Below are 27485 nucleotides of genomic sequence, written 5' to 3'. Positions count from 1 at the left end.
GAAAAGTAGAGGATGTGTGCTGCATAATGTTCACATGTGCATTTTAAATACATGGTACTGTGCTTATAAACATGATAAGTCTGGCTGAGACAGAGAGGCTTCAGAGTGTAAGAAGCTGATGTAGAGGAACTGGATCGTGTTTCCACCAGAGACATTGCAGATGCTCCCAGAGAGCCCACAAAAGCTCTCTGACAGTGTTCCTTCACCATCACAACAGCCTGTGGTGAACGGGAGCTGGATATAGCATGAGGAACAAATTAATAAAACTTTATTCAGTCACAAAATTTACCACAAGTGAGACTGAAAAATGTTTTGAAAACACTCAGTCACTACTGCCTCACAGCTGTTGGAAATCCTATTACTCACATCTTACAGCATGGGAGACCAAGGCAGAAACAGATTAAGGTTAGTTTTACAAAAGAATCTCCTGTATCACCTTATGTAACGGTATGTGCTTATTTCTCAGTTGCTGTTCTCAGGGAGAGGTACAATACTACATCTGCTGGGAACCTTATCCTCCAGCACAGCAGCAAAAGCCATCAGGGAGAGTAGTCACACACCTTCAAACATTTAGTTGCTTTGAAAAAAAACAAGTGATTTCCATAAAATCAGTCAGATGGCAAACTAAGAGTCAAAATACCCAGAAGTCTTGGCTCACAATTGCCTGCATAAAGAAACAGACTTCCCAAGGCAAAAAAAAAAAAAAAAAACAAACAAACTTCTGGGCAAGCTTCAGTAGCTAAAGGAGAATGATACTTGCCAGATGCTACATCATTACTTCTTCTGGAAATGTGTCTACTTCAGACAGGCTTAGTGCTTAATTAGTGCAACAATGTTCTTACAGCTCTAGACCAATCAGAAAGAAAGCACCTGGCCTAGTAGAAGAACTTCTTACAGAAAGAACAGAAAACACATACCATCTGAGCTCCAGCTATTCCTCCGGCTACTCTGTTTGATGGGGGTTGTCCCAGGCAGATCACAGCATGTGAAGATAGCGCTCTGCCCCGGGACCTGCACCAGTTCTATGCACTTGCCATTGAGCTGGGAGGACAAGGCACAATGCATTGGCTTGTATGCAAAAGCCGAACAGTATCCTGAGAGGCAGGCCCGCTGGTAGAAATCTAACACCTTCTTCCTAAACAGAGGAGACGAATAACAGAGTTAGCAGAAATGTGCTGCATTTCTGACAACATACAAATAGTTTGATACAGAAGTCACCAACTGGGTAGCTGGAAAAACATGTTCTGCGAGGAGCAAGGCAGTGTTCCAACAGAGGCAGTGGTAGCATTGCTGGATGTTGATTAGACAAACTGATGAACATGAACACAGCACTCTTTGAACACACTTACTGATATGCTTTATGTGACTGTCAGATGACTTTACTGCATGACAGTAGAAATCTAATTCATGAGAGTTTATCTATATAAGATAAACACTAAGGAAGGAACTCACAACTCTGGCACTGTTATCTACAGCAGAGGTAGTTAGAGTAACAGCCTTTTTTCCTATTCCCTTTCATAGTGTGGGTCCCAGAAGCTGTATTTCAACTCTACATTTAGACAACATTTAGTCACTAGAATAGCGTCAAGTTCCTTCTCTACGTTGAACTCATAAAGGTAACAAATCAGAATACATGTAGGATTTTTCATTGCGTTCTACAACTATAAACACTCCAAAAAAGGACCAGTGGGAGTTTTCTCACACCTGAGGATTAGCGGACTTAGAAGAACAGTGTGCTGCTATTCAATAAAACTAATCATCACTAGTCTGTCTGTTCTGCTAGGAGGAACAAAAATTTATCCTATAAACAAAATGCAACAGACATTGTCAGATACTGAACAGATACAAGACTAAAAGGGTGTGATGCATTGTGGCGGACTGGTTTGAATGTGTTAACAGTAAGATAAATTGATCACTTTCCTGTAAGATATAAGCCATTTATTGAACAACAAAAACAATTCTCTACCACCATCATATGATCGGATTAGAATTCATCATTCTACTAGATGGTACAGTCAGGGTCCACTTCTAAGAGGCTACTATGTCAACAGATACAGTAAGAAATGGTTTTGTCTTACAGTCAGGTTATCTCTTGACATCTCATCTCCTACACTGCTATAATTATAACAATTAATTATAAGCAGAGACAGCTTATGTTCGTAACCTACTTCAAGCTCCTATTACACAGCTTAACAAGTACCAGTAAAGGGAATTATAATACTGACCAGGTTCCCACTGCAATTTAACAGCAGCCCCTAAATGCACCAAATGACAAGGCTGCTCACCTGTCAGAGCCAGAAAGGGGGTAAATATCGGTACCATCCCAAAAGTCTGTGCAGGCCTCAAGGATGATGTCAGCTGTCCCATGTGAAAACATCTGCTCAGTACCTGAAATACAGGAGAACAGTGAGTCAGCAACACACATACAGCGTCCCAGTCAAGAGAGATCATACTAACGGCTCCTTTATTTGTTAAAATAGTGGTTCCTTGATTCACTCCATGTTCATGTTTTCCTCCATAGAAAGTCTTTAGTCTCTCTTCAAGAAATTATTCAAGATTGAATAATGCGTTCAGCTGCTTTTTGTCCAACTGGGACTTCAAACAAGGCTGTGATAAAATGTGAGGCAGATAGTCAGTTTCTATTCTTTTATACTGTATTAACAATCCCACTCCTACACAGTGGGAAAAAATCTTGCTCCTGCATGCAATGGAACAGAAGAAAAGATATTATTGTGTGCATTTTCTCATGAGAATATGAGCAGCAGTGATGAGACTATGGTGATCAAAGTCTGCCTGCACTGCAAGGTACATTCAATTTTAGGCCAGGAGTGGATCTGATGGGTATCACAGAATCACAGAATTGTAGAGGTTGGAAGGGACCTCCAGAGATCATCGAGTCCAACCCCCCTGCCAAAGCAGGCTCCCTACAGCAGGCTGCACAGGTAGGCATCCAGCTAACAGGTGTAACAGCTATTCTTGAATACCTCCAGCTCAAGTAGCAGAAGATAATTTGGTAGTGTGAGCCATTACATAGCAGCCTGTTTCACAAAGAGTCCTGAGAACAAATTAAATCAGGATGGGTCAAAAGTTCAGCATAACCAACCAAAAAAATAACTCATGTTGTGATCAGGGAAGAACCGAAAATCAGCGGGCACCCAGCTTGTCCTGTTTTTCTTTCCGCTGCTTTACTTTTCAATACAGACTTGAAATCTTTTGTTCCCTCTTGTAGGTTGATGTGTTAGTGTTTCTCAGAGGTGTGTGATGTCACTTTTACGATTCAGGCCCCAGTCGCAGCACAGAAGTTAAAACACGTGGAGCTGTCTCCCCTCTACCCTTTGTGTTCCCTTTCATTTATGCTGATAGGTTAACATTGCACACATGTAGACCTCACTGTCTAGGTTCACTGCTCCAGCTGCTCTGTGACTTTGCGCCCAACAGTTTCAGTGCTGACCTAATGAAAAAAACATCACTGCCAAGGAAGATGAGCCCCAAGGCCTCTTGCAGGCACTGTTGAAATGCTCACACTAGCTGGTGAAATCAAGAGCCAAGCATATCCACTTGCACAAATCTGGCAGGGACCTTCAGGAACACCAGAGGATTTTCCAAAACATAGCAGTTCTCTGCTTTCCTCTACAAAGAGTCATTGCACGCAAAGTTTATCAGAGTAACAATCCTCCAAGACAAATAGGAACTGTGTGTGAAAGAAGGAGCCTGTTTCAGGGACATAAAGGAGTACTTGCGTGGTGTTAATTTTATTGCATAAACACGTAATACTTCCCACCTTGGTCCTATGGTCAGATAATCCTTGCTGGGAAAAAGAGAACAAGACATGTTCATGGAATGTTGATGCCCTGGACAGAGAGCAAGAGCTTGCAGATGACCACATGTGTGCACACACCTACATTTGTATCTGACAGCAACTGCAATCTTTTCCCATATGATTTCCATTCATTGTCAACAGCGTCCCACACAACAGTTCCTCTAAGGGGTAGATGACAGTGACAGCATGTCCTATAAACTGGAGGGCTCTCATTCAGCTGTCATTGCCAGCAGTGTTAGCTCAGCCTCTTTCCTCTCTAAATCATGAACTTGAAGGACAGAATTTCTCTGGCATAAAGGAGAGAACAGATGAACAGGGCATGGAAGACAACTATCCATTCATGACTGCTGGAACTCTAGAGCTGAGCCAATGAGAAGAAAAAGAAGATAAGAATGCAGCTATAGCAAGGGGAGACAGGCGATATCAAGCCATTTTACTTTGCTGAGAACTTTGGTGAGTCTCTCATTTCTATGTGGTTACTAAACGATTTGGGAAGAACGCTGCCAGATGGCAAGGCACATATTTCAATGGAATGCTAAGGGAACATACAGATAAACTACCTCCTATTTCTGCTACAGTTGTCAATTTATGTGTATCCCTTTGACTTCAGCACACCATGGGAGTGGGTGGATTCAAAGACTTATTCACAAATATTGAATCAGAAGAGGTTAGTTACAATCACCTGTTCTGACTCTATGAAAACATAGCCATTTGATTTCATGCAATAATATTTGCATAATCCATTATTTCTGGCTGCACACATTTTAGAAAGTTTCAAGGACCAAAACTATCACATGAGGAGTGTTCCAATGGTTAAATAACCTCGCTGGCAAAACTCCCCTTAGAACTTACTCTAGACAGCATAATCCAGGTCACACATGTATTCGTCTGAGCTCCAGCCTATGAACTAAGCCGTTCAAAATCGAGGATAAGGAGCTGAAATGAGGCAGCACTAAAGGTTTTCATCTACACTAAGAATCATAATCAGAAAAATTCTTGCTTACAAAGGTGAGATAGCAGCAAAAAAAAAAAAAAAAAAAAAGCTCCCACCCAAATTAAGATAAAAGTTTGAGCAGAAATAGGTAAGATAAACCAGTTTTTTTGGTAAATCTTGGGCCAAGATAGTAGCCATATTTCAGATTCAATATTGAACAAACTCCAATTCCAGAAAGCCGAGTTCAGTCAATTTAAGGTATTATTAAGAGACTAAGAGCTCTGATGGGCAAACTGTTAAATCTTGCTAAGGTGCTTTAAGACCTCACTGTGTCCATCTGCACATCCTTTCCATCCTAGCCCGTTCCTATTAGAATAGGAAGGAGTAGGAGTGGTGAAACCAGCATGGCCTCAGGGTCTGCATTCATGATCATCATGGGTGCGTCTGAGATTTCTGTGATTTCTTATTAGAATGTAATATAGAAATAGAATATGTAATATACTACACTGTACAACTTACTAGTAATGATTTATAATTTGTGTTATCAGAAGGATAAGCATCACTAATTAATACCACGAGAAATATTCAAACCTGTGCAGTATCAGTTTCACCAACAAGATGAAGACTACTCAAAACTCACCTTGTACTACACTGCTATTTGGTCCCAGAAAAGAGACTTGTCAAATGCTAAGACAATTTTTAAAAAATTACTCATGATCCTGGAATGATCCAGGGCTGGGAAGAATTTCCCCCTTCAGTATCCCATAGCACTGATCATTTAGGTTTACTGAACTTATCTGTACTGATCATAGGCAGAGCAAGGCTATTACCAATTAGGGACTCCAAGCTGTTGCAGAATGACATTTTCTAGGCTCTCTGGGAAATAGATCATCCCGACCTAGGTGGACACACAAAGAAAGAGGCAGCCTTACTGGTCGTGGTGTCCTTCACAAACAGGTTAATCATGTGACTCAAGGGTGGTCTTCTCTTAGTGATCGATGAAAGCTTTCCCAGCATTGTCTCCTTAACCATCTCATCACTTGGTAAGCGGTACAAGGCCAAATAATTCTCCTGCTTGAAAAGATCTTTGGCACCTGGTGTGAAACCTGAAACATGAATATGATGAAAAAATTAGAAGCTAATCAAAGCAAAAGAATACTCCTGCTTCTGTGCCACTTATCTTGCCTGCTCTCATTTTAACCTTTCCCCAGTAATAAGTAGGTTAATCTGTGCTCACAGAGCACCTAGACCAAGATGTTCCAAAGTCTATGATGAAAAATATTCAGAAGGACAAGATTTTACTAGTAATTACAGCTTTCATGCTTCTGATTCATTGAAGAAAGGAACTGTGAAGAACAAGCACAGAAATGAGTTCAAAAGCATTCAGATTATAATTCTAGAGCTGCATCTTACTCCTGTTTCAGTTTTCCCATCTATAAAATAAGATGAGGTATACAACTTCATTTACACCCACTCTCTTGGTAAAGCATTGTGGTAAAGACAGAGCATCCATCTTTCCATTAGCAGCTGTTCTTGTCCCCAAATGAAAACTGCAGATTCAAGCCAGGAGAATACCAAACATAGACAGGACTTGCTGGAAATATCCTTGATGACATTTTTTCCTTTGCTAGTGTCTACAGTGTCAGAACTTGCCAAAAGCACTGTCTTTAATAGACTATTTTGGCAACCTGACAATGAGAGTCAGCTCTGTAATTCTGCCTTCTTAGAAACCAGGACTGGGAAAATACTTTGTATATGCTTTCTAAGGATTAAGTGTCTACTGGCTGCACTGATTTCTCTGTGTCCACGCATTCATATTCTCCTTACCTATTAGCCTGGCAAGCTCACAGAGGCCCCAGGGCACATGGACAGGCAGCACGGCATTGTGAGTTTCCTGGAGAGCTATGTTGCAGAGGTGGTCAGAGAAGCGGCACAAGCGTTCTGTCACGCTGGCATTGCAAAGATTGAGCAGCACATTCAGACCCAGAGGCTTGAGGGAATTCAAGTGTATCTGCCAGTTGGAGTCATCAAACTGGATGCAAGAGGGGTTCTGCTGGTCCTGGGACAGGCTAAGCATCTCAAGGTGGTAGTCACATACAAAGTCTTCAGCCTCACAAGCCAACACCTCAGTGTCACCAGCAACCTGGCCCAACAGATAGGAAAATTCTAGTTAGTTACAATGATTACAGCTTGAGCCCAGAATCCCTCAGGGAATTCTCAATTAAATTCCCCAAATAGAATACTCTACAGGGGTGTCTATCTTGTAGATCCACAAAAGACTAATTTTGTGCCCCTTCTATATGTCTCACCTGAGTATGTTCTTCTTCTCCACCCTCTGTGTCCTTGCTAAAACTCACATTGGACCCAGAGGGATGCTTGCTTCTGCTATTTGGCTTTCGGTGGGCATGGGCATCAGGAGCCTTTGGAGGGTCACTAGACCAGTTGTTCCTCTCTTGCTCATTAGTCACATGGACTGTGTCTGCCAAGGGGCCAGAGAGCAAAGCATCTCTTTCATGGGGCTGCAAGATACCAACAAAATGAACAGTGTTGATTCAGCAGTTGAACACGAACCACTTTTGATTAATATGCAAAATGTACTGAAGTGGGGAAAGAGAGAAAGGGAAGGAGAAATGCTGTTTTATGACTCCTATAGAAGAGAATCTCATCTTCATGGATTCTTAATCTTTTAAGCAAAGAACTGTGGTCACAAGTCTTCTGTACAAACAAAGAGACCCTTCTGTAATACCACACTGCTTATGTCAGTCATACTGTGCTTACAGCTAACATGCTACATTATGGGTTACATATCCCTCACCTCATCTTCCATTTCAGGGTGGCAGAAGGACCGTGTAGAGAGCTCATCAGTCAGATCTTCATGGCTATCATGATGTGGTTCCACCTTCCCACTGAAGAACAGAACAGTCTCTGGGCTGGGATTTGGCCAGGAGAGAATCCCCTGCTTGTCTACACAGCAGAGCACCTAGAACATCCCACAACACCCCCAAGGATGCAAAATTTCAATGGAAACACATCTAAGCATTCACACATAGTTGTAAATATCACCAAGTTGAATAAACACATAGGAGGCCAGAAAAGTTCCTCTTTCATCAACCTTCTGTCTTAAGAATCTTCAGGAACTGATATTTCCCTGCTCTACCTGGATTGATTGGTTGTTTAATACCAATTTTATCTTAGGATTGCAAAATCAGGCATGAAACCCATGGTAAGGAAGCAACTACTAACCTGTTTCAAGAGTTAGCAGAAGATTGTGGAACATACAGGCACCATATTAGATGGCACAGAGTATCTCTCACTATTGTTTTAGCCTGTCAATATGGTGCTTAGACATGACAGCTTTAAGATCTTCTACAAAGATACCTGAGGCGTATCTACTCCCATCATGGTGAAGTGATTACTAATAGTCTGTGCTCAGGCAAGGACTACATGATCGATACAAATGAAGCATCCACTTAGGGCTTCTCCTTCTGACAGCCCAACAGTACTCACAGTGACAGATCCCAAACTATGGAGCAGGCTGGAGGTGAAGCTCAGTGTTGGAGATTTGCCTTTTAAAACACATAAGAAGTGGCTCCAGATACAGCGTATCATTTCCTGCCAAGGGAAGCACAGAACATCATCTAACTAAAGACTCATTCAGAGGAGACAAGGGGAGAGAAGAAAGAAAAGAAGTATGACATTACTTGCTTTCAGGTTCAACACAGTGATACACTGTAAGATAAACATCAGTCTTTGTGGGAACCAGTTAACTGATATGGTGCTGTTATTCTCAAGAGAAAGGCATTCCTTTCCCACAAAGGATTCTAACATTCTAACAGACATTTTGATTGCAGAATTGAGAATTCACTGAAACTACCTTTGCTTATCCAAAAACACTGGAAGAAATTCTGAAGGGATTTCATTTGGACTGTTAGCTGCTACCTCTTGGTATTTTTATCTCTCAACCCCTTGGATTAAGAAATTTGAGGCCCTGACTTACACTTAAGATAATCACACCGCAAATTGGGTAAATGCAGTCACTGGGGAAGTGACAATGTTGGAAATGAAGCTGAGGTGGTCTGACTACAGCATCATTACAAATGAAGTGTATTGATGCAGTAATAAACGGAAGGATGGAGATATTCTGCAAAATTCAAATGTCATCGTGGCACCCTACATCTTTCACATGAAAACATTTCAGAGGGGGCCGGGATGGCAGGAATCAATTCAAACACCAGACTTTTCTCTGTGCATTCCTAAAGCCAGCAAAACCAGGTTTGTCTTACAATGTTATTTTTCTGCTTTTTAGCAGTTGTTCTGGAATGCTGTCACTGCAGAGCATTTCCCTCAGAGATCCTTAGATCTAGTTCCTTAGATCCTAAGGGTTAGTACAGTCATAAGGCTGAATGCAAGATCTAGCACAGGGAAAAAAAAAAAACAACAAAAAAAACCCCTCGTTTAAACCAGCTTCTTGCAGGCAAAGTTTTTAGATGGGTACAAAAGGAAAGAAGTAGATATTTTATAATGGGAAGGTGAGCTCAAATCAATCCCATTTCAATACCTGAAAAATAGTTCAGCTAAATGATGAACTGGCAGAGAAGGACAACAAAATATCCAGCAAAGAAAGCATGTGGATCCATGTGCACTCCTCTATGTGGCTAGGAGCAAGGGGACATAAATTGATTCTTATAGTATCTAGGATTTTTAATTGCTTCTGGAGTTCATTTGCTTCCTTATGGAAACAGGAATATTAATGCTAGAATAGACAGAAAAGTGTCTTTCCTCCACCTAGCTGTTTAATCTGCGTGATGCAATTTACAGAGTAACCAGATGTGGTTTGTCCCCCAGAAAACAGCTCTTTTGAGTGTTTATTTGCCCCAGATTTTGAAGTATTAGCAATGTGCTTAAGCTCATTAACAAGCCTCTCAAACAGGATCAGACTTCTGGCATGAACATCCTATGCTCCCCTTTTCACATTTGGTCTTGATGCTGACCCCTGTCCTCACTGTTCTTTAGTTTTGGCCCAGAGAAGTAGGTGTTTCTGGTACATGTAAAATACTTCCCTTCCTTCTGACAGACACCATAAAAAGTTTATTTTACTACCGGAATAGGAGGACTTGAAAGAGGCGCTTTCTTCAGAACAGAAAAAGTTGACTTTAAATCATCTGCAATATTCAGAAAAGCGCAGCTGTACTCAGTATCAAAGTTGCCTCAATTTATGGTCAGTAGAGCAGTGTTTACATGGGCAGGTGTAGGGGAAAGACATGCATCCGGCATGCACAGCAAATTAAAGCAGCAAAAGTGTGACAACAGACAACTGGCACCAGCAAAAAAGGCTCTAGGAATGAGCAGGGGATCAGAAAGGAAGGGAAAGGATATCGTGAAGATGAAAGATGCAAGAAAACAATTCATAATAATAGTACCTGAGAAGATACCACCTCTGTGTAGCTGCTGAGAGTGTCCTCTGAAAACTTAGCAAGCTGCAGCAAGAGAAGAGACCAGTTACTATAATTATGCTCAGAAACGTGTCATGAAGAACATCCTTCCCTAAGTACTATGCCTTTAGAGAGAAGAAAGCGAAAGTCCTGTCCTATGAGGACTGCTATACCAAGACAGATCAATAATTCTCCACAGCAATTAAGTCTTTAATGGACTATGTCATTATCTACTCGTAAAGCACAGTCAAAGTGCTTGGTGCTGGTACATCACAGAAGACATAGTTGTTATCTAAAAGTCTACAGAGAAAATAATAGCAACTAGACCCAGTGGAAGCTCTTCCTGGATGGTTATTTTAAGATAGAAAATCAGTACTGACTGACCTGTTTCTTAACTACACTGGTCAGTTAAAAGAAAGGAGCTAGATGAGAGTGACTGCAAAAGCAGGTACCTGCTGGACGAATGAGGTGATGTGAATGGGTTGTGGATAGGAAATAAAAAGAAATTATTTATTGCAGAGCACTACTATGAGGCTCTTGGAATTACAATGCAAAATTTACTAACTGAAAAATTACGGATCCAGCATAAAAGAATTCCACAGCAGATGTAATTTTGAAAAACAGTTAAAATTTAAGTAGACATACAGGCATAAATTAACATGGCAATTAAATTTGTATATATTTAAAAAAAAAACAATAACCCAAATAATAATGCATATATCTGGCACTTAAAAAGTAATCAGCTTAAAAAAAGCTGTAAAAGGCCAACACAAATACGTCAGAAATAATTCAAACTGAAAACTATGAAGGATAACTAGGAACTGTAAGCAATATTTTATTTAAATTTGGAAAGCAATGATCTCATAGTAATAATAATAATAATAATAATAATAATAATAATAATAATAATAATAATAATAATAATAATAATAATAATAAAGTCTGGCTTTAAGAAGGAGTGAAAACAGAAACAAAAATTAACAAAAATTAAGAACAAGTTCACCAGTCCACTGTTTGATGAAAACAGTGGAATTGCAAATGCTATTGCAAGCAAGCCAGATGTGTTAAATACTGCTACTCATTCAGTGAAACAATCATATCACACAATAACTATGAGATATTTTCCATTCTAACACTAGCTACTGAAACTAAATTTGTTTTTAAAATAGACGACTTTCCGACAGTTACTGCTGACTTTGTACAAGGTTTGAAGCATGGATTTAAGACCTAATGCAGTGGATGAAAGCTAATGTGGTGACAATGCCTAAATGACGATAAGGAGAACACATCAAGTTATCACAAGACCCCAGACTGACTTTGATTTCAAACAGCATAATAGAGCAGCTGATATTAAACATATTAAAGGAACAGAAGTGGAATAATACAATCAGCTCCAAACAACGTAAGTATATGAACATCACTGTGATATTTTTGGATAGAATAAAAAAACTGGACTGATAAAAGTAATGCTGTTGATGTAGTACATTTGGTACTTTGACTTGACAAAAAAGACTTTATTAGTTTCCAAGCAAAAAGTAGAGTAATTCCAGAGTAAGAAGGCCCATATTAAATATATTAGAAATTCGCTTTCTGATAACAAAATAATCACTTGCAGCAGGATGTGTTACTAGCTCAAGCAGGGACAAATTCTAGGCTAATTCTGTTAATACCCTGAAATAAAACACAAAGTCATTACTGACAGCGATTGTACACTATACAAAGATTGGGGAAGAGTCAGATATTAAACAGAACAGATAATTGCTACAAAACAGTATGGACTGCTCAGAAAACAAGCGAAAACATGCACAGCAACAGTTCAATAAATCTTCATTCCTAGCAGAAAATATGAAATTTGGGCTAACAAAATGAGACTCCATCTTAGAAAGCAGTAACTCTGCAAATTATTTGCTGAACAACAGCTGGCCATTAAATGCAATGGCTAAAAAATCTAATGTGATCTTTTGTTGCACTAGCAAGGGAACATAAAGTTCAAATTATTCTCAAATTTAGCTCAAGCACAACTGTTACGGGAATATTTAGTGGGTTTTAGAGATTCATAATTCGACAGTGATCCTGAAGCATTGGAAAAAGCTAAGAGGAAACCCAAAACAAATATTAGAGAGGTGGCAAATATGCTTATAGTGACTCAAGGTGTTTGAATAGTTTACTTAATCAAAGAGATGGTAAAAGGGAACGTGAACATCTACCATAGAACAGAAACTTTATTGATTTGCTCTTAAATCTATGAGACAAAGGAAGTTAAGTTTCAAGGGCTGGAAATCAGATCCTACAAAAACACCAACATACGAATGTCTATTTTTAACAGTAAAAGTAAATAATTACTGAAACAACCTGTCAAAGGCAGTAGGAATATTTTCAAACCAACATCAAATCCCCTTCTAAAAGGAATGCTGCTATAATCCAACTATAGTAATAAAACTTGAGGCAGGGTATCCTTTGAGGCAGCCACTGGTACCTGCCATGCAGGATATCTGACTAACCACTCATAAGAGCTGCCTATGGCCTTAAAAAAAAAGGAAATCTAAGAGCTTGAATGTGATGGGAGGGAGCAGAAGGTGGAGAGAAGTGTCACACAGGCCAACTAACTGGAGAGGAAGAAGGTCTTCATTTTGAACAGAACAGAGGGAAGGAAAGAGTGAAATAGAGATGCCAAAGGAACACTTCCCTAGTGAAGAGTGAGAATGACTAAGGCACACTACAATGGTTTTTCTGTAGCAACAAAGATGGAGGATTGTGTTTGAGATGTCACAGAAAGAGCTGGTTGGACACAGTGAGTTGCCTGGACAAAAAGAAGAAGATACAAAAGAACTCAAGGCAGGTGCAAATGTGAGTAACAAGGCAAATGGGTATGTTGAGAATGATGAAGTATGGAAGCTAAGGAGTTCTGGCTTTTCCCAGCCAAAAACCATGGCATGTAGAGAAAGAGATGGTTCCAAGGACAGAAATAAAGTGATGCTGAGAATGGATGGAAAATGTAGAAAGGAGAAAATACTGAAAAGGGGTGGTAAAGGTGCAAATACGTCACTGGAGGGGGAAGCGCGAGTTCACCCTCCCAGTTTAGTCATGTACAGCCTAAAGGGCAAAGAATAGAAAACACAGAACCAGGACCACAGAGGCGAAGGAAGGACATGAAGGAGCAAGAAACTCTGTTCAAGCACAGGCTTAACAGAAATCAGCAGAGACAACAAACAGCACCTCACCAATATTGCCACTGGGAGAAAACAAGAGACAGCATCAGCATATCTGGTTCAGGATCACACATCCATCAGACTACCAAATTTCCATCTGCCAAACCAGAACAGTCACCAGAAATTTCTCTTACTTTCTGACCCACTGGCAAGGCCAAGTCTGCAAGACAAGCCCCAGAGCCTCAAGAAAGGGCTGCTCAGCCCACAGGTTATAACAAAGGATCTTGCGTATCGCATCCCTTCTCCATGGCTTAATGTTCTCTAGTTATGGCCACCATATGACATTTGTCTCCATGTTGATTCTTCTGACAGATTACATTTAGCTAGTAGAAAGCACGCGCCTTGAAGAGATTTATGGAATCACCGAATCTTCCTATCACCTTTGGGATATAGAATATATCTGTAGGCAAGCTGAAAAACTGAAACATCTGTGCAAGAAAAAGCCACGCGGTGCTGCAGGGAAATGACCTAGACAGGACACTCAAAGATCCAACAGGTTTTTTTGATTATGTGCCAAATCCACTGTGCTTGTTTCACAGAGTCCTTCTCATCTACCACCCCTTTCTCTGCAATGGTTTGATGTGGACAGATACCTACCAGTGAGGTGGATGAGGCCTTGCTCATCTGGGCCAGGACTCTGGCTTCTCCAAAGGCTGTAGCAAGAATCCACAGGACAGGAAAAAGCAACGGAAGGATGGGCAGGACTCCATTCACCTGGAAAAAAAAAAAAAAACTCCAATCACAAGTAAGCACAGAGACAACAAGACGTTAGACCTGTCATACAACCTCTTTTCCACCACACTGGGAACTGGTAAAAGGCAACAACAGGAAGTACAGAGACAGTTTGCACTGGAAGCAATGCAATACAGGAAGAAGCACAGAAGGGGAGACACACACACCCTTAAGAGTTTGTAATGAAGAAGGCTATGAATAAATTGCATCAACACAATATGTATGTGTATTTATAGATATGGATATAAACATACACGGTGAGAGAGAAAGAGAAAACAAAGAGCAGTATAGGAGGAACAGACAGGGTAGAGTTATGGTTCTTCTCCACTGAGAGCTCTTGGATCTGGTGTGCGCAAGGCAGTGTGTACACAGGATGTTGTCATGGGATGAAGCAAGCTGCAGATGGAGGGAATTGTCACAGTGGTGCTTTGGGGAGGAAATGTGTAGTGGAGCTCAAAGCACTCTTTTACCTGTAGCTGAAGAAGAGTATGCTGCCAAGAAGCAATTCCAGGAGCTTTGAAAATGAAGCGCACAGCATTGGTGATTAGGAAGCCAGCCTGCAATTCAGAGTTGACACCATCAGCAAACTACTACTACTTGTAAGGAAGAAGTTTTTGCTTACTTAAAACATTCTCAGCCCTGGGAAAAAAAATCTGGAGGATACACTTGGTCTGCTGTTGCAGTTGTTCACTCTCACAGACAGACAGCTCAGTACCTTTGCTCCTCTGTACTACTGAAGGTACACAGAGTCAGCTGCATGAAGTAGAGCCTGGCCACAATTTCCTGTCGATGGCTGCAAACGCTTCACCTTTACTGACAAAACACAGCTATATTCAATACCAAAGGCTTGAAATGAGACCTACCAGTACAATAGGGACAGCATATTTCAACATCACAGACTGTACAGTGAATCTCTCATTATCCAGGGCTGTCACAGGACGTGACAATGCCATTTCCAGACACCACCTGAAAAAATGGAAAACATGGTAAAATTTCATTTTTTTCCTGATGCAAGACATCAGTAAGGACCAAGATAAGCTGTGAAGCCATTGAGCACAGTATTTAACCCACCTGGCATTATCAATTATTGGAGTCTTCAAGACACGAAACAGACGATACAGCTGAGGGTTCTGAGGTCCCTTTTTCACTTCTCCCCTTGGGGAGGGCGGAGGTGAGAAAGGTGGAAACAGGTCTCCTGGCTCCAGAACTATGTGCTCATCATCCTAGAAAAAAAAGTCAGTGAGCCAAAGGTTGCTCATCCGGGGCCTCAGTGGAATCCTGCTTCTGGGGATTGGAGGTTTAGTCCAGCAGGATCTCTCCCACCACAAATGACAATACATATTTGTCACAGTTCTCTCTCAGCTCTCAAAAATTCATTAGTCAAACTGTTGCTTCAAACTTGAAGCAAAATTAAATGCTTGTGGGCCTTTAGAAGTAATAAAACATACCTGGTTATTCATGAATATTAGCATTTCATGGAATCATAGAATGGCCTGGGTTGAAAAGGACCTCAAAGATCATCTAGTTTCAACTCCCTTGCCTTGGGCAGGGTCGCCAACCACTAGACCAGGCTGCCCAGAGCCACATCCAGTCTTGCCTTGTGAATGCCTTCAGGGATGGGGCATCTACAACTTCTCTGGGCAACCTGTTCCAGTGTGTCACCACTCTCTGAGTGAAAAACCTCCTCCTAATATCTAACCTAAATCTCCCCTGTGTTAGTTTAAAAGCAACAGGAGTAAAAGTCACAATCAACAACAAAGGTAAGTGAATTTCAGGCTTTAAACTTTTGCTGAGCTTCTTTAAGCAGTAAAACCTTTGCATAGATCTTGTAATTGATTTGTTAATGTACTTCTACTCCAGGTAGTTTATGTTACTTTCTTTTATACTAAATCAGTATTAAGAAGGTCAAAGCAGACAAACTTATTCCTCCACATAAAAAACAGGGCAAAGTAGGGGGATTGTATGTCATATCATCCTACTGGACAGATTTATTATGCTTAAATTGGCAGCATATTACACTTTTCCCTTGACCAGGAAGATAGATGATGGAGATAAGGTGCTTCAGTATCACGTTAGTCTCTCCAGTCTGTTGGGTTTGGTGTTTGTAGGGAAGACACAGCTGCCTAACAGAGCACTTTCTTTGTCTGAACTGGAGTTTCAAAGCATTTTAAAGGTCAGAAGAATCAAATACTCCCGATAATCCATACTTTGAGATTCAGAGTGTTAGTAAGAAAATCCTGGGAAATGTATTGTCACAGGCCAGGGAACTAAGACGAGAAAGTTACCTTAATTCCTCTCAGAGAAGCAAATGACTCCTGTCCTGGCCTCAAAGCAATGACATCTCCTTCTACTAATAGGCTTACAGGCAGGTTCACAAGATGACCATCCCTGTATGCCCAATGAAGGGACCAGGATGGGGCATAAGGCATATGGAGATCAGGGTACATGGAGTCTGGCCATTTCACCTCTTTGCCAAGCGTATCTGAAAGCAGACAGCGTGAAGGAATTAAGCGACAAAATTTGAAAGAGCCCAATCATACATCAATTTACATTTCATAGTGGTTATAGGCCCTCCAGTGCTAAGCCTGGTCCACGCCCATGAGCTTTAACCTTGCTGGCTTTCCCCTCCCCTCTCCACCCTGTATAATCAACTAAACACTGTCACACTGTAACATTAAATACATACTTGTACAGTGAAAAAGCTAAGGACTGTCCTTAAATGTGCCACACCAAAATGAACTGCCTCCTGGAGTTCAAAAGCCTCCACTGAGAAGATGCTTATGTACAGCAATTTATTTCCTTCTGTTCTATGTTGTGGCACAATCCCACATTTTCTTCTTTCATCATGTGCTGCAAGGCAGATATTTTTATAAGATATTTGGGATTTTAATTACTCCAAAACACAGACATAACACACACCTATCTGGTAACAAAGCAATTGGAAGCACAAGGCCACAGCACAGCTCAAAATAACTATTCCACAGGACAGGCATGATATAGGACACAGTTCTCACAGCTGGTTTCTGTGTAACACAGGGCAAGGCTAGTAAGCTCAATTAATAACACATGATCAAGTTTTGGAGAAAAATACAACGTGGAGGGAACACAAATCCAAATGACAGACAGATGAATAAGGCCTCACCATTTATCTTATCAATGATCATCTGAAGTCTCCTCTCCACCTCTTTGCACTTCAGCCTCTCTTGACGTCCAATCATGAAGAGATCCAAGAGGAGAAGGAGGAAGAGTGCCAGTGCATTAACTATTTCAGAACCTTGGCTTTGCACAGCAAAAATAGAAGAAAGCAGAAAGTAGTTGAGTTTTGAGTAATTGAGAAGAATATGCTGCCAGCCACCCACAGAGATAAATGCACATCTATTCAATTGTTTATTCCTACATCCCAAATAATCATGTTTAAAAAAGAAAAGCAGAGAAGCCACAACCATACTTCTTCAAGATAACACCACCAGGGAAGTTTGAAAAGACCCATCTCAATTCAAAAACACAAATACAATCTAGCATGTTATGGCTCTTGTGACAGTACAGTAGTTTGTCTTATGAGCCACTAACTTCTCTAGCTTCAAAACCCTTCTGAACAATTCTGATGCCTCAGGATTTTTCAGGATCTAGGAAAACTGCAGAAAGAAAATCTCATTCTCTCCACAAGATACTCTTATGGGTTGATTAGAAGTAGAATTAAGTTAGCTGAAGTTTTGTGGAAGGGAGAGGGACAGAATTACCAGTATGAACATGCTCAGGATTACACAGAATGAGGGACAATGATGATACATCAGCCATTCACATAGTCAAGAGGATGTACAATTACTGTTTGCTCTAGTCAACCAGTAAATGATTTTTTGCTTACTTTCCCTGTGGCTGGCTCCCAGAGCAGCACAGCAGCAACACCACTGCCAGAAGCATCAGAGATGCACCAGGCCAGTGGAAACAGGAGCAACGGTTACCATGGTACAAAAAACTGCTCCTCCATGCCTCCTACAAAAGGAAAGCAGCAGACAGAATTCATAAAATACAGAGCTAGGTATTTAAAAAAGCAGAGATAAAGGCAGCAGTTAACAGACATTCCAAGGTGAACACAACTTTGTAAATCCCCTTAGAATTTAAACAGAGCATCCCAGATCAGTTATGCAAATACTACAGCACTAAAGGTTGTTCAGTTGGGGAGTCTGGGTGAGCATTGTTATCTTTAGTCTTGCTTGTAAGAATGAAAAGACTTCCGTGTCAGGCTATTCCATTGCCACTATCTAGAAAGAAAGTAGTGTGAATAAACACTTTGTATTGAATGCGGGTACCAGATAAACATGGAGGACAAGGGGAGACTGTTGAGTTTCACATCTCTTTCTCTCCACTTGATATGGCTCTCCTGTGCACACTGCCAACCAGTGGCACTTGAAGATGTGAGATCCTTCATAGCTGAAGCTAAACTCCTGTAGAGAACCAGCAGCCACGAGAAAAGTGCTGAGAAACATAACCCTAGGTAATTCCTTGCTTTGCTCCCAAAGACTTTGGCAGTTCTAAACCTGGGAACTTTGCAGCAGCAGCAGTCAGGGAGGAGATGCAGCCAACTTTCAGTTAATCCTTGGCTTTGCTTTGAGAAGGGGAAAATGAGCATCCAACCTAGTGCTGTTTGGTGTCTCACCTTCCACGAAGTCACTTTTTTTCGTTCCTTCTGATGTCCCTCCAACAGTGTTGTCAACTGGTCTCTCAAGATTGTGAGGGCTTTCTTTGTGGTAAGACCCAAACTTGAGGTCATCTCATCCTGAAGTGCCAGAAAAACGAACTGTTTAGTACTTTCCTATTTTCTTTTTAGGCTTGTGCCTGGTGGCTGACTGAGTACCCTATTGTCAATGCCTTGCACTCATCACAACCAATCTGATTATTCATTTCCCTGAAATCATCTCCCCTCTTCTGAACTTCAGACTGCTGGCCGGAATTAGAGCACCTAGATAGTCATATACCAAGTAACTTCTGCAAAACAAGGTTCTAACCAGCAGTGGCTGGGGACAATACTAAGACAGGCTGCTCAGTTCTGAGGATATGCACACCCGAAATGGTATCAGCTTGTAGATAAAACAGAACACAGATGGCTACACTGAAATGTTAGTAATGCAGGATAGATTTTGCTAAACGTAATTAACAACTAAGCAGTAGAATACCTGCAATTCTAAACAAGAGGGGTCCAATTTCTTCAACTGTTAATTACAAATTTTTGGTTTTGATCCCTGCTTCCATGGCTACAAAATCCCCCAGATTTAAGTGCTAGGCCACTCATCAGCTCAGGAGGAGAAGACTCCAGCATCAACAAAGCCTTTTACAAGAGAAAGCACTGGAGTCTTTAGTGCTGAATTGTGAGAACATACAGGGGAGGTATTCAGGCTTGAAGGGAGCATATGCAGTACAAACCACTACTCTTCATTATTCAGTAAAGAAGCAACAGCCTGAGAGGATGCAACCCAAGGGAGTGCTATTTGGACAACACTGCCATAAGTTGCTGATTATCATGAAAGTAGGGTAAATGCTTGTGTTTCTAGGATGAGAACACAAGCACTTACCTTCCTTTCAAATCCAAGACTGCTGAGAGGTGCTGGGACTACCAGATCACTGAAAGTGAATCAACAAGGAAAAGCAGGCAGGTGGCTGTAGCAAACACCATGGTACTGCTCAATAAAAGTTCTCATTTGCATTTCATGTTTTAATACAAATACCCTGAAGGTGACAGTGCATAGAATATCCTGCACATTAGAAATGCTCAGGTGTATCATGCTGTTTACAGAGTACAGACCTACTAAACACAAAGCAGGCAGGAAGCTTTCCTCTCCAGCTCCCACCAGTGTGACACACATTCCAGCAAATACAGCTCAGGCAGGAGCTGCAGCCTTTCCTGCTACTGCAGCCACAAGCTCTTCCCAGCCCTGCAAAATCTACCTTACTCTCAACATGCAACAGCTCTGCTGTTCAGCTATATGCATACACATCCAGCTCTGCAAGCATACCTCAACTCTGGCTTGCACTTTTCTTCCTGTTCCATAAATGAGTGTTTTTGTTGATGAACTTCTACTAGAAACTAACTTCACACTTTAAATCCATTTGCTTTGATGACCCAGTCAAAAACTGTAACAGAAGTGTCAAGAAATGGCTAATAGCTGCTCTTTAAAATATCATCTAACCTCCCCTTCCCCTCCCTCCCCGCCCCACACACTTATCAGGCACAAAACAATTTGAAACAGAGTCTAGTAATGCTGCTTTAGCTGCAGTTTTCTAGAAATAAAAATAAACCTGCTTAGTTTTCATTCTCTGTGTCAGTTTTAGGAACAGAGGAAGCAGTTCTGTGTTGTTCTTGGAAGCAGCCCATGTAAAATCAGCACAGGATTAAACACAGGAGTCTCCTAAAGACTCCCACAGGAGAAGATGGCAGGCAGCAAGCTGGCAACGGGTGTGTGCCATAGCACCATGGGAGTGCTGCAGCAGGAATGCCTGAGAGCAGCACAGAGTGAGCAAGTGTCAACCAGGTTATCTCCCTCTCCTGACTGCTGGCTGACGGGGGCGCAGCAAAGCACTCACAAAAACATTTACCCTTTCTTTCCAACACAGAGAAAGAAGTCAGATAAATAAGATGCAAACTGAAATGTAGCAATAATAAGGGGGACTTTAACTGAAAAACAAAGTCTGCTTAAACACCACTGAGTTGATTCCAGCCAGTACAGAAGAAATGTGAGGAAAGCTGTGCTTAATGCCAACATTTAATACAGCTACATGCTGCCTAGAAAGTGTCACATCACAGTAGGGAGCAAGAAAGAGAGCAAATTCGGAGGGAACCAAAAAGGCTCATGAAGCACTTGCACATCTGCTCCAATCTTAACACAGGTTTTATGGTTTTGCCATAGGATCGGTCAAGGAAGGAGGATGCAGTAGGTGAGAAAGAACAAAGTCTGGAAGGGCTGATGAGGAGGAAGAATAGGGATTTTTAAACACCTATCTTGACTTAAAACGTGGAGTGTTTGGTAAAGTAAGCAAACAGAGCTAGCCTGGTAAACAAACACCGTAACATTGTTAGTGAGCTGCCAGTGGTGACTCAGAAAACTGTAGGTAAGCACCAAAGGAATGTGCTTGGAACCAAGAAATAAAAGGGATAGGCAAGAAAAGGCACCCTTGCTCCTGGCAAAGGGCAGCTTTAGGTTTTTGCAACAAAATCAACCCCACTAAGTCACCAGCTGCTTACAAGGTATTTTTCAAATGCCCTAAAGTAAACCTTTCTATGTGGCTAACCTAGTTGCTTTTAAGCTGTCCCAGAAGGATCCTTCCAGCCTTTCAGCAACAGCAAATGCTATTCCTGCCACAAAACAGGTGAGCACTCCAGGGTGAAAAAAGCCACTCATCGGAGGTGCCAGTTCATTAATAAAAACCTCTGCATTCACAACTTTGCTTTGGAAAGTTGCATTCAAAGATTAACTTGCCAATTCTCAAGTCAAAGCAAAAATGGCTAGACAACATCTGCCCACCCAGCTGCCCATATCTAGCGTAAGGCTCCCATTGAAAAGTACAGGAGCCTCTGTGAATGCACTACGGGCTCTTCTGGAGCTGACCCCGCCCCAACCATGACAGCCTCAGCACAAGGGCCAATTGAAGCCAGGTAAACACAGGCAGGCTGCTGCCTTGCGCATGATACTGCATCTCTCAGAGCTGTAATCTGCAGGATGGCTATCAAAGCAACTAGTAAGGAAAAAACGCATGGTGGAGGAAATTTTTTTTGTACATGTGATTTTATTTTCTAGAAGGAATTAATATGCTGTGGACTGAATGGGAGGCTGAAAAGATGAGTGAATGAGGTCCTTTTTTCTCTACTTTCAGTGAATGTCATAAATGTTAAATTACTGCTCAGCTTGTCTACAAAAGTCAGGGAAAGGGAACATGAGCTACATCTATCAAATGCCCAGTTTCAGGAGCTGGTTTGGCTCTCCAGGGAAGAGACCAGAAGCAGCTCAGAACTAGAAGTGGAGCAGCATCAGTAGACTTTGTGTTGCCTTCTCCATTCAGTTGGCCCTCCATAGTCTGACATGGGGAAATAAGTTGCCAAATACCAAGAGCAGGCTGATCCAGGAGTTTGTTTAAACAGCCTTGCTTGCCTCAGAGCAAAAAGGTTTCCTTTCCCTTCCTCATGCTTTCAGGTTGCATGTAGGAATATACTGTTTATCTTCTGACTTTTCTCCTACACTGAAAAGTTGTTCCTGAGCATCACCACCTAGTCATGTCTGCTTCCTGCATAAAATTTTATTATCCTGAAGTCCTCTTATTTTCATCAAACCATTACACATCCTCAGTAGCATATTTATTTGTTGTATCAGTATGAGCTGATATGTGTTGTTGTATTATGTGCCAAACATTTCTTAAACAATATTGGAGCACAAACATATGCTTTGCATTATAAAATTCACCCTACCCACTGCTTCTATAGGCATGTATGCTGATTCCACCTTACACAGCGGTAGACGTTTTGTCCTCTGTGGATTTGGTCTCTTGCAGAATAAAGGCTTCTCACCAAGACTGCTGTGTATTTCAGCATAACTGCCTTTAAAAAGGCTGTTTAAACAAATAAGTAAGCAGAAAACAGAAGATTTGCTAGAAGGTTCAGTTTTCATTGATTGCAATTCCACCTCTCTGATTCAGTGGTATGGAAAGCCTCTATTAGAAGGCTGTCAGATTCTTTCCTTCTCTCCAGGATGCACACACTAAGCCCCTTTTTCAACACTTTGACTCAACCGCTTCTCAGATTTCAACAGTTGGAGGCAGGAAACCGGGCAGGAGAATCTTCTTCCTTTTTCTGAGAGCTATTTTGCATTGCTCTAGCAGAAACAAGAAGGCAGTTTTTAATTTAACAGTAATATTTTTCATGCTATTAATCTAATTCATAGATTACGCCCCATGAAATATAAGTGTTATTCACTGCTTCAAAAACATATGAGAAGGAACAACACCAAATTCATCTGCATACTGTGAAGTCAGATTCTTGCTTAGGATAAGGCACAGTATGACCCACAGCGCTGCTTTTTTTGCTCCCATCAGAGGGGATGGCAGACCATACACACAAAAGCATGCAATTTCTTGGGGCAACATTTTTTACAGCAAGCTAGTGCTAGAGAGTGATTTATTTTTGTTCAAAAGTAAATCATACTTCAGCGTACTACAGCTCTGTCCAAGTGCAGCTGCTGAGTTAGTGCTCAAGCTATCTGAAATAACCATTCTATAGCATGATAGAGACGTAGCCAGCAAAGCTAGGGGATAGGCCACTCTAGGCAAAGGTTTCCCTATTATTACCTACATCCTTGGTCTCTGTTACATTTTTTGTCTTTCTTGGTGCTCACCCCGTTACTTTTTAAAAGAGGTCTGTCCTGACTCTGCAAGTGTGCTTGCCAAGTGACCCAAAACATGTAAAGCCTCTACTCTTACCCATTCCCACTCCACACATAATAAGGAAGGATAATCTCTTCACTGAGAATCTGGGCTCTCATTAACAGCTGGATTCTGCTTCTGCCACAGATTTCTGCATGACAGTAGGAAAACCTAAAGCTCCTCCAAGCTTTAGTTTCTTGTCTCTACAATGGGACTACTAACACCCTACCAACCGTATGTATGTGAAACTATAATATTCACCAACTTGCCTGAACACTACTGGAAAGCACAGAAAAAAAAGAAATGTATTTTGATATTTGCATGATTCAGGCAGCTCCATCAAGCACATCATAGCTCTGTGGGAACCACTATCTTTAGAACTGGACATACAGGGAAAGGTACCAGAAGGTACAAATGAACACAGCTATTAACCCTTGTTTAAATGCCACCTGACAGGAGCCTGGCAGCCACAGCTTAACTGCTGGTGGTCTCAAATCAAATGAAACAAGCAAGGTCTTCAGCACAGCAGTGCCCATATTAATGGACAGAGAACAGTCATCAACTGTCTCCTTCTTCCACCTGCAGGAGCAGTATGAAAGGCAGTGCAGAACTCCCCCATTCCAGGACAAAAGAGCCCCCACAGCATGGTAACTGGGTGCCTGTGGGGGCTCCAGTGGAGAAGCTGCCTTCAGAGCTCCCCGCTGCGCATCACTAACAGCCTGTAGACTTACACTGCAAAGAAACAGAGCAGCAGGAGCAACGATCTCTGACATCTGGCCAGAGCAGCACTAATCAGCTGTCTGAATCACCACTACGTTTTGTTTGGAACAGAGTCCGTTTCATACCACACAATGACATTCAAATTTTATGCCCTCTGTGAAGCACAGAGTAAGATACCAGCAGGCACAATCAACCTTTCTACAAGGGTAATGCAAAGCTCAGTGCTTTCTTTCTCCCTCAGCTAGTAGCAGCTCAGCGGCAGAACTGTTCTGAATTGTACCTTTGCTTGTCTGTCTCTTCGGTCCTGTTTACAGCAGCACATCCCCAGCCATAGTTACCTGCTCCACCAGCCTGCCGGCAGGAAGAGGCAGTGTTTATGCAGTGCTTTGAAGCTCACCTGTACTATGTAATTCTAAATCTGTAACTAATTTATCCAGTTGCAGTATTCCTCCAAGTTCAGAGACTAGTTTGGGCTCCATATTTATTCTGTTTTTGACACACAGTATGGTGCTTTACGCCAATGCAGAGCTTATTCCAGAGGATGTTAATCTCTTCTATGAGACAAGTAATGTTCAGAAATCCACCGAACTTCAGCAATTGTTTCATCTTCCCACTAGTTTCCTTCCCATCCCCACTTCTTTATCTGAAGACTCTAGGGACTAAAAATACTATATAGCCTAGCAGGTACACCACAAAAGATGTTTAAAAGGAGTATGGATGTTCAACAGCCACAGATCAAAGCACATAGAAGAAACAGACAAATTTAAGTCGTAAGCCAGAGGGGTAGAAAAGCAGGAGTCAGCAGCTAAATTCAGCTTTGGCCCTTCCTGTTGGTCCTACAGTTAAATCTGCAATTTAAAACAAGGCTTCTTTCCCCAACCTCTCCAACAACAAGCCATTCCCTTGCTAAAAATCTTGACTGCTTCATGTCCTGCTATAACTTCTTTCCTCAAAACCTCCAAGCTTTTCATGCAGAGCTTATTCACATCAGCTTTACACATCAGGAAAGATGCAAGCTGGGGAGGGAGAGAGGGAAAGCCATTTTGAATTTAAACATTTAGAGAGAGAAACTTACTTTGCAGCATTTGCCTTGGTGGGTGATCCAGAGATCAGCCTGCTTAAAGAGCATCTGGCCTACACTCCTGCGCCACTTACACAGCAATTTGCACTGCTGCTGCTCTCCAAAAATAAGAGAGCAGAGAAGGAGAGAGAGCAAGACTGCGCACAGCCCAGCACTGCAGAGAATGAGACAGAAGCAGCAGAGTGAAGCACCAGTCTGCTGATTAATTCAGCCTGTTTCCAGTCACGCTGCAGATCCAGCAAGGAGGTGATGGATGGGGGTGGGGGATGAGGGAGAGGAAGGAAAAGGGGCAGAAACAGAAGGAAGTTTACCCAGGATAGCCCCAGACATCTGAAAGAATGGTCCATTCATAAGATGGGGTTGATACAGCCAGAATCCCTGGGTTCCCTGCCTGTAGAGATGCATATGCACACATAGTAAGGGTTGACGCTGACAGACAGGGGTCTGTGGAAGAGCAGATGGCAAATTAGACGGGACACATTGCTGTAAAATATACTACAGAGGAAGGAACACCTATGCAGCCAAGGGAAAAATACAGGTAAGAGAGAAAGAGCTGCAGGAATGCTAACTTCCGTATGTAACTCTAGGAGAATCATCCAGGGGACTCCATAGATTTGAATTCAAGCTTAATTTAAAAAAAAATAGGATGGCTACAGGTCCACTCTGAGGTGTTCCTACCCTCTTTGCCTGTTGATAGTGTGTCTTAATTTCAGAACTGTTTTCTTCAGAGTTCCAGCTGAAACTAAGACATAGAGAAAACAACAAATGCCCCTCTCAGCATTCACACATCCTGAGCCACCCTATCTAAAGCAAAAGGTGCACAGAGATTCTTCATAGCCATACACCATCTCTGGGGCTCACCACTTACTGCCACCTGTACAGTGCCACACAAAGGGCAAAGAATTAGTGCAAATGGGGAAGGGCTGAGTGCAATGAGAGGTAATGAAAAAAAAAAAGGCCTTTGGAGGCAAGGAAGGAATTAACTTTCTCTCATTCTCATATTTTACAGGAATGCTTCCTTTTCACTGTTAGAGGTAAACATCTTTATAAGTGGGTTTTTATATAGCTCCTGCTCCAGTGCTGTCCTGATTCTGTCTGAGCACCCAGCTCTGCAAAGCAATCATTACATCAGTTACTTTCCTTCCACATAGAAAAGGGTGAAGAACTGGAACCATGTCAGTAGCTTGCCAAGGATTATAGCCAACCTGTATAAAATGGAACAGGCATGTACTGCAAAGACTTCCAGTCTCAGCATATCATGCAGCTTTGAAGACCACATGCAGGTGTCAGGACTTTCCTACCAGCCCTAGCCAAAATCTTTACTTCCCTTCCTCACCTGAGAATCGGATGCCTAAATAGGCACAGCTTATATTCTTTGTTTAAAGCCAGAGATTCAGTAATTGGAGGTCTCAATATTGACAATAGATGCAACACAGCGTAGATCTAACACAATTCCTGAAAAAAAATGAGTTATCACCGTCATGTTGGCACTGAGTTACACTTTGGTATGTAATCTCACAAAGCTCTTAAATCTTGAAAGGAAGCAGCCACTGCATTTAATGTCACTTCATTAGAAAGCAGGAGTAGAAATAAGGAAAAAGACATCCTTCATACTTCTGTAGAGCATTCTGTTTCCTAGACAACAATTTTAAATTGCAGAGAGGAACAAAATGTCCTAATGGTATGTTTTTTTCTTACGTCCTCTTTTCCTAATAAGAAACTATACCCACCTACTCAGTTTGTCACAAACAAAAAAAAGTAAGGAAGAAAAAAAGGACCACTAACAACAGTACTGGGCAAATCCTCACATAACATATATGTGTCAGCCCCTTTCTAACTTAGCGCTTGTTGAGCTGTTTCTTGTGGCTCTGCACCTTCTAGAGACTTAAATGAATGTGAATAAAGCAGCTTTGAATTGCTCAGGTTGGAAAAGACCTTCAAGATAATCAAGTCCAACCGCAACCTAACCATACTGCCCTAACTCTAACAACCCACCACTAAATCATGACCCTGAGCACCACATCCAAACAGTTTTTAAACACATTCAGGGATGGTGTCTCAACCACCTCCCTGGGGAGCCTGTTCCAGTACTTAACAACCCTTTCTGTAAAGAAGTTTTTCCTGATATCCAACCTAATCCTCCCCTGGCGCA

The 27485-nt window shown here is 41.6% G+C and overlaps 1 protein-coding gene across 3 annotated transcripts in view; it reads right to left on the bottom strand.

The window, feature by feature from the left end:
- The window catches only part of TMEM94 (transmembrane protein 94), a 49968-nt gene that overhangs the window by 12340 nt on the left and 10143 nt on the right, over positions 1–27485 (bottom strand). The window contains exons 3-18 of one of the 3 annotated variants that reach the window (XM_021415120.1): positions 18785–18904; positions 17993–18120; positions 17270–17406; positions 16413–16609; positions 15199–15350; positions 14991–15093; positions 14598–14684; positions 13993–14109; positions 10175–10231; positions 8262–8366; positions 7570–7734; positions 7064–7273; positions 6582–6897; positions 5687–5860; positions 2286–2388; positions 918–1135 (exon numbers count right to left, since the gene is read on the bottom strand). In XM_021415120.1, the coding sequence (XP_021270795.1) occupies positions 918–1135; positions 2286–2388; positions 5687–5860; positions 6582–6897; positions 7064–7273; positions 7570–7734; positions 8262–8366; positions 10175–10231; positions 13993–14109; positions 14598–14684; positions 14991–15093; positions 15199–15350; positions 16413–16609; positions 17270–17406; positions 17993–18120; positions 18785–18904 (2389 nt within the window). Of the gene's footprint in view, positions 1–917; positions 1136–2285; positions 2389–5686; positions 5861–6581; positions 6898–7063; positions 7274–7569; positions 7735–8261; positions 8367–10174; positions 10232–13992; positions 14110–14597; positions 14685–14990; positions 15094–15198; positions 15351–16412; positions 16610–17269; positions 17407–17992; positions 18123–18784; positions 18905–27485 lie in introns of those variants that run through there. The other 2 variants (XM_021415121.1, XM_021415122.1) reach the window with 2 other exon arrangements.

The sequence above is a fragment of the Numida meleagris genome, chromosome 17, assembly GCF_002078875.1.
Source record: "Numida meleagris isolate 19003 breed g44 Domestic line chromosome 17, NumMel1.0, whole genome shotgun sequence".
Classification (NCBI taxonomy): domain Eukaryota; kingdom Metazoa; phylum Chordata; class Aves; order Galliformes; family Numididae; genus Numida; species Numida meleagris.
Note: the sequence above shows the minus strand (reverse complement) of the source record. Positions and strands in the feature narration are given on the sequence as shown.